The sequence below is a fragment of the Lithobates pipiens genome, unplaced genomic scaffold (assembly GCF_037356315.1).
Source record: "Lithobates pipiens isolate NorthernLeopardFrog02 unplaced genomic scaffold, aLitPip1_a1.2 Scaffold_19, whole genome shotgun sequence".
NCBI classification, from domain to species: Eukaryota; Metazoa; Chordata; class Amphibia; order Anura; family Ranidae; genus Lithobates; species Lithobates pipiens.
Genome location: NW_027507764.1, coordinates 489060639 through 489075701, shown reverse-complemented (window position 1 = coordinate 489075701; position 15063 = coordinate 489060639). Strand labels below are relative to the sequence as shown.

The window sequence follows — 15063 nt, the reverse complement described above, 5'->3', positions numbered from 1 at the left end:
CTGTATCTATAGAATGCTGAAAAAACATGCTCAGGCTTTGAGAAAATGGCAGCCGGACATTTCAGTATAAAGGACAAAACCACAGGGAAAATGGCCGCCGAGAAACAGGAGAGCATGCTGTCCCTTGCCCATACCTAAGATGGCCACTGCAACTGAAAAACCATGAGGTACAGTGACTGAAAATGGCGGTGATCATCGCTTCAGAGATGACAGACACAGCCTCACAGGCACCTCCAGGGAAATAAAAAAACACATCACAGGACACAGCCAGCCAGCGCAGCCCCCCCGGGTGAGAGCCCCCCCGGAGAGCCCCTGCACATGATGCACACACCGCTCAGCAGCCACATGCAGCATCCCCCACAGGGAGGGGGGAGGGAAGATAGGGAAAGGGAGAGAAGAGAGGGAGGTGAGGGACCCCCGAATCGACCTCCCAGGGAATGCCCAACTGCTCAGCCCCACTGAGGCAGGGAGAGCTGTACTTACCAGTCCTGAAGAGCTGGGAGACATTCCAGCACAGTCCCACTCTCCAAACAGTAAGGGGTGGCTGCTGGCCTCGGCACACTGTGACGCAGATATCAGTAGCCCGGTCATATGTGCACCTGGAGCATAAAAGCTCAGGATCACCTCTGGAGCTGAGGTATGTCGTGGCCAGCCTAGCGCGTAGCTGCGACCGGCACACACTCGCTGGCCAGGCTGGGGAAACTACAAGGATAAGGGTATCTAGCCTGTCACCCAGCTGGTTGTTGATAGCAGATCACAGGATCTTTATCTTGTGCAAAAAGCAACGTTTCTGCAGAAAAAAACAGGGACCCATGGGCCCGTCAGGGTTCCTAGGTCCTTCTCCTTCACTGGGCAAAATAAAACTGAGGCTGCAGTAGCAGGCTGAGGGGTTGTTACCTAAGGGACCGCCCCTTGGGCGGAACTAGAAAGTTCTAGTTTTATTATCACATGTTAACATGTAATGCCTAGTCCTCTCCTGAAGGTGGCATAACAACCCAATGGTCTAAAGAGAGAAGCTGTGTCAGTCGGTGAATATAAGAGAAATTATAAATGTTTTCTACATTTATTACAAATAAATATGTGAAAAGTGTGGTGTGCATTTGTATTCAGCCCCCCCTGAGTCAATAGTTTGTATAACCACGTTTCGCTGCAATTACAGCTGCAAGTCTTTTTGGGTGTGTCTCTAGCAGCTTTGCACATCTAGAGAGTGACATTTTTGCCCATTCTTCTTTGCAAAATAGCTCAAGCTCTGTCAGATTGGATGGAGAGCATGAACAGAAATTTTCAAGTCTTGCCACAGATTCTCAATTGGATTTAGGTCTGGCTGTATGTTTAGGGTCGTTGTCTTGCTGGAAGGTGAACATCTACCCCAGTCTCAAGTCTTTCTCAAGACTCTAACAGGTTTTCTTCTAAGATTGCCCTGTATATGGCTCCATCCAGCTTCCCATCAACTCTGACCAGCTTCTCTGTCCCTGCTGAAGAAGAGTATCCCCACACCATGATGCTGTCACCACCATGTTGACGGGTAGGGATGGTGGGTTCAGGGTGATCTGTAGTGTTAGTTTTCCACCTCACATAGCATTTTGTTTTTAGGCCACAAAGTTAAATTTTGATCTCATCTGACCAGAGAACCTTCTTCCACCTGTTTGTTGCGTCCCCCACATGATTTCTCGCAAACTGCAAATGGGACTCCTTATGGTTTTATTTCAACAATGGCTTTCTTTTTGCCAATCTTCTATAAAGGCCAAATTTGTGGAGTGCACAACTAATAGTTGTCCTGTGGACAGATTCTCCCACTTGAGCTGTGGATCTCTGCAGCTCCTCCGGAGTTACCATGGGCCTCTTAGCTGCTTCTCTGATTATGCTTTCCTTGCCCGGCCTGTCAGTTTAGGTAGAAGGGCATGTCTTGGTATGTTTGCAGTTGTGCTATACTCTTTCCATTTTCTGATGATGGATTGAACAGTGCTCTGTGAGATGTTCAAAGCTTGGGATATTTTTTTTATAACCTAACCCTGCTTTAAACTTCTCCACAACTTTTTCCCTGACCTGTCTGGTGTTTCTTGGCTTTCATGATGCTGTTTGCACACTAGGGTTCTCTAACAAACCTCTGAGGGCTTCACAGAACTGCTGTATTTATACTGAGAATAAATTACATTCAGGTGGACTCTATTTACTAATTAGGTGACTTCTGAAGGCAATTGGTTCCACAAAATTTTAGTTAGGCGTATCAGAGTAAAGGGGGCTGAATACAAATGCACGCCACACTTTTCACATATTTATTTGTAAAAAAAATGAAAAACATTTATCATTTTCCTTCCACTTCACAATTATGTGCCACTTGCTTTGGTCTATCACATAAAATCCCAATAAAATACATTTACGTTTTTGATCGTAAAACATGATAAAATGTGGAAAATGTCAAGGGGTATGAATACTTTTTAAAGGCACGGTACATCCAGGGGTGGGGGGGGGGGGGGGATGCAGCATCAGACTGATGCTGCGGCATGGAAGTGAGTATGTATGTTCATTTTTTATATACACCATACATCTCTTTTAATTCCATTTTATCTAAGGATAAACAGAAACAAGGGATAAAGTAAGAGAAAGGTGGATGTGCAACTTACAACAAGACATTTAAATTCCAACATAAGGAATTTATATCATCTAGGCATTGAATAAGAATGTAATGGCTACAGATAAATTCTGCCTTTGCTGATCAGTTTTTGCCGATGCATATTCTGGGACTTTATCCTTCAGCCATTATTCTGTTCTCCTTGTCCTTGTTTTATTACTTTGAGTCACTGACCCAGAAAACACATGCTTATATCATGTGTCCCTAGCGTTCTGGATGACTGTCCTGACCTCAATTTTCTTTCAAGGGGTCCCAAATCAAGAAAAGGTGTGTTTCAGCTTCATTGTTCATTTACATTATTTTGGGTGGTTATAAATTCATCTTTAAAATGAAATTAACCATTTTCCTAAATCTGAACCTATCTTCAAATCCTAGCCCTAGATCTTGACTTAACTCCATAACCCTGCCTACTCCATAACATAATAATTATCAGTACACTACGCTGATGAAAAATTGCACCAAAATTATACTACAATGGAACCTTGGATTACGAGCATAATCTGTTCCAGGATAATGCTTGTACTCCAAAACACTTGCATGTCAAAGCAAGTTTCCCCATAGCAGTCAATAGAACTGCGTTACTTGTAAACCAAGGTTCCACTGTACATAAATGACAGCAGAGAATTTGCCAAATCCCCTGTTCCTAAAACTCTGGTGGCCAAGTTATGGCACTGAAAACGACTGACCCGAATAATTTCATATAAGTCAGATACCATATTTCAGGATTCTGAAGTCTAACTGGTTGCACATTATTGTTTCATAGCTCATCACAAATTTACAATTCTATGATATTATCTAAAGCAGTGATGGCGAACCTTGGCACCCCACATGTTTTAGAACTACATTTCCCATTATGCGCATGCACTCTGCAGTGTAGTTGAGCATCATGGGAAATGTAGTTCAAACACATCTGGGGTAGCAAGGTTCGCCATCACTGCTCTAGAGTCTAGCTAACAGTTGTTCTGTCATTCTTTTGTGTTATTATACAGAAATGTATCTAAAATGTTTTTTCCAACTCAGGGAGAAATTGGAAGAGAGATGTACATAATCAAGCAAGGTGCTGTGCAAGTTCTAGGTGGACCTGATGACAAGAAAGTCCTTGTTACACTGAAAGCTGGAGCTGTGTTTGGAGAAATCAGGTTTAGTTCAATGTTATAGCAAACACTTTATAGATTTTAGAAATATAATCACTCCTTGAAGGACAGATCCTAATATTTCAGCTTTGACTGGACGTGAGACAATCATTTTGTTTTTTAATCCACCAAGTGGATGAGAAAGGGTTTTCTGATGAAGATATCTTGCCAACAGAACCCCTGAGGTGTCAATATGTTTAAACTTGCCAACAACTTGATAAAGTTTATATGTCTGTTGCTTTGAAAGAGTTAGGTATGGGAGCAATCTTAAATGGCACAGATTTGCTAGTATCATTCTAGGTTCTCATCTTCGTACCATGGAACATTGGGTAGTATAAGATGTTATAGATGCTTTTCCTACCTATTGGCAATGCCTCTTGGTTAAACAAATCTTCAGCCAGTTCCCAGAGGCAGCCATGGGAAGGATCTAGACAATGTGGTTGTCTGGTCCCTATTATTTGTGTGTAATTATATATGAACAATTCAGATGCAAATAAACCTACAATTTTCTTTTTATGGGACCTTTGCATGTAATTCACTAGTGTTGAGAAGTGGCATCATTTAAAGTCTCCCAATACACATTCATATCATGTGGAAGCCCCCTATTCACTTATTGGTGATTGGAGAACATAAATCTTGGCACCACCAAGCTTCAGGAGCTGTAACACCCCCCCCATGTACTTTTGACTCTTCAAGTGTAGAGCAGTTATGCCCTGTACACACGGTCGGACTTTCCGATGGAAAATGTGCGATCAAATCGTATTGTCAGAAAATCCGATTGTGTGTGGGCTCCATCTGACTTTTTCCGTAGAATTTCCGACACACAAAGTTTGAGAGCTGGATCTAAAATTTTCCGACAACAAAATCCGATCGTTTTACGTCACCTTGTTCTGAACAATCTGATTTCCGACAAATTTGTGGGATCATTTGTTTGCTTGTTTGTTGATTGTTTGGGCCAAAATCCATTGGAAAAACTGACGCATTTTGTCGTCGGAAAAAATCTGACGGATTTTGTCGTTGGAATGTCCGACCGTGTGTACAGGGCATTAGAAGAAGTGTTATACATAGAACAAGATTATGACACACATTAACTACTTAACAACCGCCCCTATAGCCGAATGACGGCTACAGGGCGGTTTCTTAACTCTGGGAGGCCGTCATACGTCCTCCCAGAATTCCGCTCTCGCGCACCCCCTGGGGCGCGCACTCGAGAGCATCCGTGACCGCCGGGTCCACAGGACCCGGCGCATCACGGATCACAGTAAACGGCCGTTCATAGCGGCCGTTTACCACGTGATCGCTCCGTCAAATGACGGAGTGATCACTTGTAAACAAACCGGCGTCATGTTATGACGCCGGTTCCTCCCTCCCCCTCTCTGTACCGATCGGAACAGCGGAGGGGGAAGAGATCGGTGTCAGCAGCGATGTGGGCTGCATCTGCAGTGCCCACATCGCTGCTCACCGAAAATTAACCCCTCAATTCCCTGCCAATACTCTGCAATACCCTGCCATTGCTCTGCATTACTCTGCATTACTCTGCAATACCCTGCATTACTCTGCAATACTCTGCATTACTCTGCAATACCCTGCAACACTCTGCAATACTCTGCAACACTCTGCAATACTCTGCAATACTCTGCAATACCCTGCATTACTCTGCAATACTCTGCATTACTCTGCAATACCCTGCAACACTCTGCAATACTCTGCAACACTCTGCAATACTCTGCAATACTCTGCATTACTCTGCATTACTCTGCAATACTCTGCAATACTCTGCATTACTCTGCAATACTCTGCATTACTCTGCAATACTCTGGAATACTCTGGAATACACTGCATTACACTGCATTACTCTGCAATACCCTGCAATACCCTGCAATACCCTGCAATACTCTGCATTACTCTGCAATACCCTGCAACACTCTGCAATACCCTGCAACTCTCTGCAACGCCCGCCAATACCCTGCAACACTCTGCAATGCTCTGCAACACCCGCCAATACCCTGCAACACTCTGCAATGCTCTGCAACACCCACCAATACCCTGCAACACTCTGCAATGCTCTGCAACACCCGCCAATACCGTGCAACACTCTGCAATGCTCTGCAACACCCTCCAATATCCTGCAATGCTCTGCAACACAATACTCTGCAACGCCATACTCTGAGATACCCAGCCATACTCTGAGATACCCAGCCATACCCAGCCATAGTCGGTGATACTCTGCTATACCCAGCCATAGACACCCCCCCCCCCCTCCCGCCGCCCTCCGGTGCTTCTACCGACTCGCCAATACGATCAAATCCAGAATCTTTTTTTTTTTTCAGGCTTCCCAGCTTAGAGGTGAGATGTGGGGTCTTATTGACCCCATATCTCACTGTAAAGAGGACCTGTCATGCCATATTCCTATTACAAGGGATGTTTACATTCCTTTTAATAGGAATAAAAGTGATCAAAAAATGTCAAACTAAAATAAATAAAGTAAAATGAACAATACATTTTTTTTTTTTTAAAGCGCCCCTGTCCCCATGTGCTCACCCATGAAAACGGTGTTCAAACCACACATGTGAGGTATCGTTGCGAACGTTAGAGCGAGAGCAATAATTCTAGCCCTAGACCTCCTCTGTAACTCAAAACATATAACCAGTAAAAAAAAAAAAATCGTCGCCTATGGGGATTTTTAAGTAGCGACGTTTGGCGCCATTCCACGAGCGTGTGCAATTTTGAAGAGTGACATGTTAGGTATCGATTTACTCGGTGTAACTTCATCTTTCACATTATGCAAAAATTGGGCTAACTTTACTGCGTTTTTTTTTTAAGCACAAAACAGTTTTTTTTCCAAAAAAAAGCATTCCAAAAATTGCTGCGCAAATACCGTGCGAGATAAAAAGTTGCAACGACCACCATTGTATTCTCCAGGGTGTTTGCTAAAAAAAACATATATAATGTTTTGGGATTCTATGTAATTTTCTGGCAAATAAATGATGATTTTTTTACATGTAGGAGAGAAATGTCAGAATTGTCCTGGGTGCTCCAGAACGCCTGATGGCGCTCCCTGCATGTTGGGCCTCTGTTTATGGCCACACTGTGTAAAAGTCTCACACATGTGGTATCGCCGTACTCGGGAGTAATAGCAGAATGTGTTTTGGGGTGTAATTTGTGGTATGCATATGCTGTGTGAGAAATAAACTGATAATATGACAATTTTGTGAAAAAAAAGTAAAAAAAATCTTGATTTTGCAAAGAATTGTGGGAAAAAATGACAACTTCAAAAAACTCATCATGCCTCTTACTAAATAGCTTGGAATGTCTTCTTTCCAAAAAGGGGTCATTTGGGGGTATTTATACTTTTCTGGCATGTTAGGGTCTCAAGAATTCAAATAGGCCGTCAGTACTTCAGGTGTGATCAATTTTCAGATATTGGCGCCATAGCTTCTGGACTCTAGAACTTTCACAAAGACCAAATAATATCCACCAATTTGTACTTATTTTTACCAAAGATATGTAGTAGTATAAATTTTGGCCAAAATTTATGAAGAAAAAATTACTAATCTGCTAAATTTTATAACAGAAACAAAGAAAAATTCATTTTTTTATAATTTTCTGTATTTTTTCTTTTATAGCACAAAAAATAAAAAACCCAGCGGTGATTAAATACCACCAAAAGAAAGCTCTATTTGTGTGAAAAAAAGGACAAAAATTTCATATAGGTCCAGTGTTACATGACTGAGTAATTGTCATTCAAAATGCGAGAGCACCGAAAGCTGAAAATTGGTCTGGTTATTAAGGGTGTTTAAGTGCCCAGTGGTCAAGTGGTTAAAGAGTACCTTTTATCATGCTTTATAAAATGACTGGGGAGGATAACATTTCTTCTTGTTAGAGAAAAATTTGAAAGCAGAACATATCATTGGCAACAGGGAAATCTGGTAGGACAGGTGCCAGTCAGAACGACTAATTGTAGTCTGCTGTCCAACACTTTTTAAACAAATTCAATGTTAACTGTAAACTTATATCTATTTCAGCCTGCTCTCTGCTGGAGGTGGAAATAGGCGAACGGCAAATGTGGTGGCACATGGATTTGCTAACCTCTTCATTTTAGATAAGAAGAATCTCAATGAAATCTTGATCCACTATCCAGAGTCAAACAAACTGCTGACAAAGAAAGCCAAGTACGATTTTAATTGTTTACTTATAAATATTAGGGACATTCTCATACTTTCCTGTGAATGTCTCTTTATCATGCTCTAGGCCTGAAGGTCCTCATTAAAATAATAAATTAAATGTTAGTGCAATCTCCAAAGGTATTGCAGTTCAGTGCAAATAAAAGCTTGAGATGCATATACAGGGAATGCATCCAATCTGCTCAGAGCTTTGGCACTAGTACATTTTTGAATGAACACTCATATGGAAATTCTCATCTGTACATTTGATCACATGACCACTGTCTTTCAAACGTACTTCACAAAATAGTTTGCTTTTAACATGGATTGGATGGATTTTCCCAAACTATAACCACATTCACTGTTAGAAATTCATTTGTTTAAGGAAAATTTTCCATCCAGCATTCAGAATCATCTTGTCACTGTGGTTTAAAATGACCATCGATTTGATCCCACTATCAATAAACTCAAATGAACATTCCTAAAATGAAGATTTTTCTAACAAAATGTTACTAGTATATGGTCAGCTTTAGGATTTCTTCAAGTACTTGCTTCAGCATAGCAGTTCACTTCACTCCATTCCATTGGTATCTGAGAACCCCTTTTGGTTGCCTGTTAGTGATGCAGGAGAGGAATTCTCAAACACACCTTCTCCAGGCTTCTGAGTCCTATGCAGAAAGCCTCATGTAAAATGTCAGAACAAATACATTTCTCAGAGCTGCATGACAGATGCCTTGGAGGTTTAAATGTAATTGGTGCTTTGCATGCCATGGCTTACTCTGGAGGAATAATAGTCAAATGCAGCACCTCATTTTTTTTAAACCCTTGCATACTGTATATATGACTGTAAAGCCCCTTTCCCACTGGGGCGCTTTGCAGGCGCTACAGCACTAAAAATAGCGCCTGCAAAGAGCCATGAAATAGCTGCTGTCTCCGGGCTTTCACACTGGAGCGGTGCACTTGCAGGATGGCCACATCTTTGGAGTACTGTAGGAGCAGTGTATTTACCGCTCTTAAAGCGCTCCTTCCTATAGAAAACAATGGGACAGCGCTGCACACCTGCCTGCAAAGCTGCGCTTTGTGGTGCTTTGCGGGCGGTTTTAACCATTTTCGGCTGCTAGCGGGCAAATAGCGCTGCTAAAATGACGGTAAAGCACCACTAAATATAGCGTCACTTTACTGCCAGCGCCCACAACGCCCCAGTGTGAAAGTAGCCTTAAGGATATGAAGCTACTGTTAGTGCCTTTTCTGAGAAAATAATGTTTTATGGAAATTACATAGAGATTATATTATACACGTTTTGCCATGAAATGTAGGCAGATCATGGCTTATGTTAGAGGCTGCTAGAGTGCTGTACTCATCTTTTTTTTATAATTATTTATTTTTCTTTTATTGTATCCATTTTATTCTTAATCTTACAAAGCAGTGGTATATATCTCTCGTATAACAATTCCCATCAATAGCATATAATCACCTCATTTAACTCACTTCCATCTCCATATTACTTATTAAGTTGCCTTCTCATTTTACCATTACAAATATATACCTTTATTATTTTTTCTTAACCCCTTCCCTCCCAACTATCCAAGTTCATATCCTGGTACCACCTCTATAAGGAAAAAAAAAAACGAACTGAATAAATAAATAGATTTTTCCTCTCTCCTCCTCTCCCCGTCTTTTGGCCTCCCTGCCGGAGTATCCCTCCCAACTTCTTCGTTGTCTATTCACCTTGAATAACCTGTTCTCTAAATTGAAATTATGGGGCCCATATCCTATGATATTTCTCCTCTTAAGAATCCTCAGCACTGATGCAATGTAGAACGGCTCTTGGGAGCAGTTATACAAATATCAAAATGCCTTGATGGGTGGTTGTCAGACTGGAGGAATTGGAGATCCTAGGCAGACTGAATTTGCATGCAGACCATCCTAGGTAATGTTCAAATGTGAGATGCTAACTTGTGATACTAGGGGCAATTTGGCCATCTGGGAACTTTTTTTGCTTACCATCTTGAAATCCAGGTGGGGCATACAGGAAAGACCCACTACAAGCTGCTTGGAGTTTTTCAGTCACAGGAAGCCTATTGTTTGACTTTTACATGTCATTGGTGATACATCAGTCAGAAAAAATGAAACTGTATAAAAGAGTCTTTAGGAAGAGACCTTTGCATCACACATGTGAGGCATGCTGTGAATTCTGTCTGAAGTGTATTACAGCTAATTAAATTTAGTGTAGTTTTTGATTTTATTGCTGCATTGTTTTACTGATTAGCAGTTCATTGATTGATTTTACTTGTTACCTGGAGTTGTTTATTCAAATAGAGCCCTCTTCTCCTGGAGTCATAAGCACACAAAGCACAGTTTTCCTGATCCATGTGTATTATTATTTATCTCTACATTTTCAGATGTGTAGTAATTATGTTAGTTCAATCTACAGGGGAGCTTTGGTTCAATAACATCAGGTTAGGCATAATTATTTGTAAAAGCTTTTTGTGCATTATCCATAGGAAAAACATGTATAAGTAAATTGTCTGCTGATGACTTCAACCATTCATTGCTTATCTGCTATCAATATAAAATTAATGTAATTTTACACAGTAATAAAACTACTATGACCAAGTTTATTAAAAGGATGCACCCCCTGTGGCAGTCAGCGTGCAATTTTGTATTTAAAATCACAGGCAAATTAGAGCAATCCATTATTTGCTTGTATCATTTTTATTACCTTTAGCTTTACATGGTGTGGCTGTATATGCAAAACGATGAGAATACATGATGTACAGTAGGTAGAAATTTACAGTAATTAAAAGTAATTATGAAATCAGTAAATAATTACTGAAATCAGATGATAAACAGGTCCGATGCAAATTCATGTTTACTTTATTAAATGCTGCATACTGCTCATTGATATTGTAATAATTGAGAATTGTGAGCCTGTGGATAATCAAATATCTTTCATATTTTTAACAAGCAATAAATAAACATTAAAATAAGCTCTTACTAAACTTTGTAGCTGCAGCCACTGTGGAGTTATTCACCATCAAGCTTCTAAGTGAAGTAACTTATCCCCAAGCTTCTAAAGCCAGCCATAGATGATATAATTTTCTTTCCTGCAACCAGAGGTCGCAGAAAAGAAGACTGCATGATTCCCCCATCAACACAGTCAGTGTTGCCCATTTGAAAGAGACCTAATTCATGACCTATTTCATACCTATTATTCCTAGCGCCAGGTGTTTGGTTTATGGACTTTCCCAGGGCCCGAATTAATAATGAGCAGAATTAAGTTTGGCCCTCCACAAAAGTCCCAGTTTCTCATGTGGCCCCTTGGGAAACCTAATTGTCCATCTCTGCTCTAAAGAAAATACTGCCTTAGGGTACATTCATACCAGGTGCAGTTGGTAGCGCAGTCTCACCATGGTCCCACAACAGAACTAGGCAAAATTCCTTGTCTCATACCTGGTCGTTTCACACCATCAGGTTGCAATAGCGTGTGCTGAAATAAAGTATAACAAGCAAAACTTTTTCCAGCATAGCACAATGTGAGGCAATTCACCACCTTTCAGTGAGTCGCAACCAACACCAAATGTCACTTTGACATTTCAATAAAGTTTGTTTTAAAAAAAATGTCTACAGTGGGATGCAATATGAGTGGCACATCAGTACTGCTGTTATCCCACCTCACCCCACTGTACACCAAACACAATATTCCTCACACACACTTTCCTAAAGATGGCTATTCGTTAATGATGGGCGGTGCTATGACCATAGGCTGGGAACCATAAAAGTTCCAAGTGAAGAACTGTCATCAGCACACCAAGGATTCCTCAAAAAGGGTCCAAAGCTTTATTATCATGGTCACATGGTACACAGAAGGCAATGTTTTGGGGGCCATGCAGGGCCCCTTTGTCAGGCCCTGCATGGCTCTAAGACATTGCCTTCTGTTTACCATATAACTACGATAATAAAGCTTTGGATGCTATTTCAGGACTTCTTGGTGTGCTGATGACAGTTCTCCACTATACACCAGTTGCGTTGTAATACAGCTGCTGGTGTGAATGTTCCCTAAGTCAGCTGTCCCTGAATTTCCCCTCTTTATCCCTGCCCTGGGATATGCTAAATAAAAAACAGAATGGTTGACAATATACATTGTACATCAGAAGCAAGTCCCTGGCATTACACATTTTACATCTAAAGCAGAACACATGCCAGCTACGAAGAGAGCACTGTGTCACTGCAGGTTCTAATGATTGCCCTTGGCAAGCTATAAGAAGACGGGGATAGTTGGAATTTCTCTTAGTTATTTCTGCTGTCTCCACCCGACAGGAAGTATGAGGAAATCTCAACAAATCAAATGGAAATTATCTTTTATGCCACGTACACACGATTGGACTATTCGCCCGTGTGTGGGCTCTGGCTGACTTTTTCTTCCTAAAAGTCCGGCGGACTTAGAAAGAAGTCTTGACTCAAAATTGTCCGCCGGACTCTGATCGTGTGTACGCGGCATTAGATAGCTGTCATTAGAACCCCATTGGAAGATTTCCACTTACCTCCTTTTCTGCTGGCAGCTGTAAAATCATGGATTTCCTACCCATTTAAGTCCTGAGGACAGTCATTACTAGAAAATATAGAGAGTGTGAAACTACCACAACAACAAAGATTCTAACTTTTTTAAGGTAACTTAGCTGAACTTGCTCATCTTTCACGTTTTATACAGCTCCTGCATTCATCTAATATCTTGCCTTTACCTTGTTATTTTTTTATTTCTAGAACTTGTATATTTTCTATGATATCTATTATGAAATTTGTTAAAAATTTATATTTAAAATGGATTCTGCGAATTTTGCACAGAATCCAATCGGAATTTCCGATTGGAACTTTTTCCGTTGGAAAAATAGAGAACCTGCTCTCAATCTTTTGCTGGCGGAAATTCTGCCAGCAAAAGTGCGATGGAGCACACACGGTCGGAATTTCCGACCAAAAGCTCACATCGGACTTTTAATGTCGAAATTTTCAATCGCGTATACGGGGCATAAGAGCAATAGAAGGTTATTTTTTGAGTTACGAATATGAACTTGAATATAATCTTTTTAAACTAGAGATAAGGGTGACTTTACTAATGCAGAGATTATCACTGCATCTCATTGTTAACAAAGTGCTTGGTGGTGGGTCCATGACATCTTTCACTCACATAATGTCCTCAATCTAATGGGTTGAATGATGCCTCTTAGAAGACTGAGGGCATCTTGTGGCAGAAAAGAGTATTCTGGATTACAGCAACAGAGGGGATGGTGCTTTTTTATTTTTAATAGCCTCTATTTATTTCTAATAGCCATTTTTCAGTTTCCAGTGCTATGATACTTTGACTAACAAATAACAGCAATGTACCAAATATATTTAATATCTTTTTTTTTTGACAGATAGAGTTTTGTTTGATAGTATTTAGCAACCACTTATGCTATGTACACACGAGTGGTACGTCGAAAATTCTGACGGACCTAGAGATAGAACATGTTCTAAATATTTCCGACGGAATCAATTCCTATCGGAAATACCGCTCGTCTGTATGCTATTCCGATGGACCAAAAACGACGCATGCTCTGAAGCAGGTGCGAGATGAAAACTATTGGCTACTGGCTATTGAACTCCCTTTTGCTAGTCCCGTCATATGTGTTGTACGTCACCGCATTCTTGATGGTCGGACTTTGGTGTGACCATGTGTACGCAAGACAGTTTCAGCGGAATTCCATTGGAAAAACCTTCAGAGTTTATTCCGATGGGAAACCGGTCGTGTGTACGGGGCATTAGTTGTTTTTTAATTTTCAATATAAAGCAAAAAGGGCCAAACATTTTGAATAAAAACCTCTTTCCCTTAGTTTCTGTTAAAATAAAAATGCCAGAGCAGTACAAACACCTCCAAAATGTCCCCCATTGTGGAAAGTAAATATTTTCATTTCATTTGGTCTAAGTTTTTGCCACAATTTTTTGGAAATGTTGGTATACAAGCATATACAGAGGGAGGCAGTGGTGAAGGGGTTAATGTACAGGTCATATACAGATGCAGGATGGAGATGAAGTGGTTAAGGTGCACATGGGCAGGAAAACTGAGATGCAGATCACACAGACAGGCTGAAGATTGGTAGTGTATGAGCGAAGGCAGATGAAAGGATTAAACTTTATTTTCAGCTGCTGCTGCCAAGGTGTGCATAGTTCCAAACTAATGAATGAGTTGTAAAAAGAAGAGCAGAACTCACTGATGTAAACACTACATTATTTTTATCTGTGATCGCTGTGGTTGGTCTCTCTATGACCAATCGCAGGAATCCTAAAGGTACAGAGCCCTTTGGAACGGCTCTGTACACTGTGTCTATGACCCAAATCATCCATGGATGGCTTGGTTCATGGACATTAACTGGCAGAATGGCTGCCAAAAGGTGCTTAAAGGAGAAGAATAGTCAGAGTCTATGTGGTTGTACTTCCCCTGTGGATTACAGTTGTGCAGTTCATTCTATAGTCCTGTGACCCATTTTCAGCCCGCTGTTAGCTGATGTCACAGGGCCGGTCCAGGCTGGGACAAGATCACGACAATGAAGTCAGGATCTGCCCACTTGCCTGGACCAGCACCCGGCTCAGCCTCTCAGCGAGCTGCTGAAAACCAGAGCTGGCCGCCCCCTCCACAAACCAGCACTTCACTGAGCGAAGGGGGAGCAGAATAGACAGGAGTGACTGACAGTCACCAGCTCTCTGCTCAGGGAGCCCTGAGAACCGAGCAATCGACGGTGTTTGGTCGCTTGGCTCTCACTCTTAGAGCGTGGGACAAATGCAGCATCTACCTAGGTAAGTATGATTCTGAGAAAAAAAAAAATACTTGTCTTTTAATACAGTGCCATTTTAAAATGACACTGGATAAACTGCCATTCATCACAGCCATTAGGCATTTTTAGACGTATGGCAGCAATAAAGTGAATAAACACATGCTGTTTTAAAAGAAATTGTACAGAGGTAGGATTTATCATTGGAAATAAAATAATGATTTCTAAAATACAAATTAATGACAAAAACACATTTTCAAGAGTAAAACGTTGATAAAAAATAACAATTTCAAACAATCCAATTTTTTTTTTTTTTTTTTGTGAATTTA

The 15063-nt window shown here is 40.9% G+C and overlaps 1 protein-coding gene across 1 annotated transcript in view; it reads left to right on the top strand.

Moving 5' to 3' along the window:
- Positions 1 to 15063, top strand: part of CNGB3 (cyclic nucleotide gated channel subunit beta 3) — a 534104-nt gene that overhangs the window by 481485 nt on the left and 37556 nt on the right. The window contains exons 18-19 of the mRNA XM_077492986.1: positions 3653 to 3771; positions 7791 to 7937. Of these exons, the coding sequence (XP_077349112.1) occupies positions 3653 to 3771; positions 7791 to 7937 (266 nt within the window). The remainder of the gene's footprint in view (positions 1 to 3652; positions 3772 to 7790; positions 7938 to 15063) is intronic.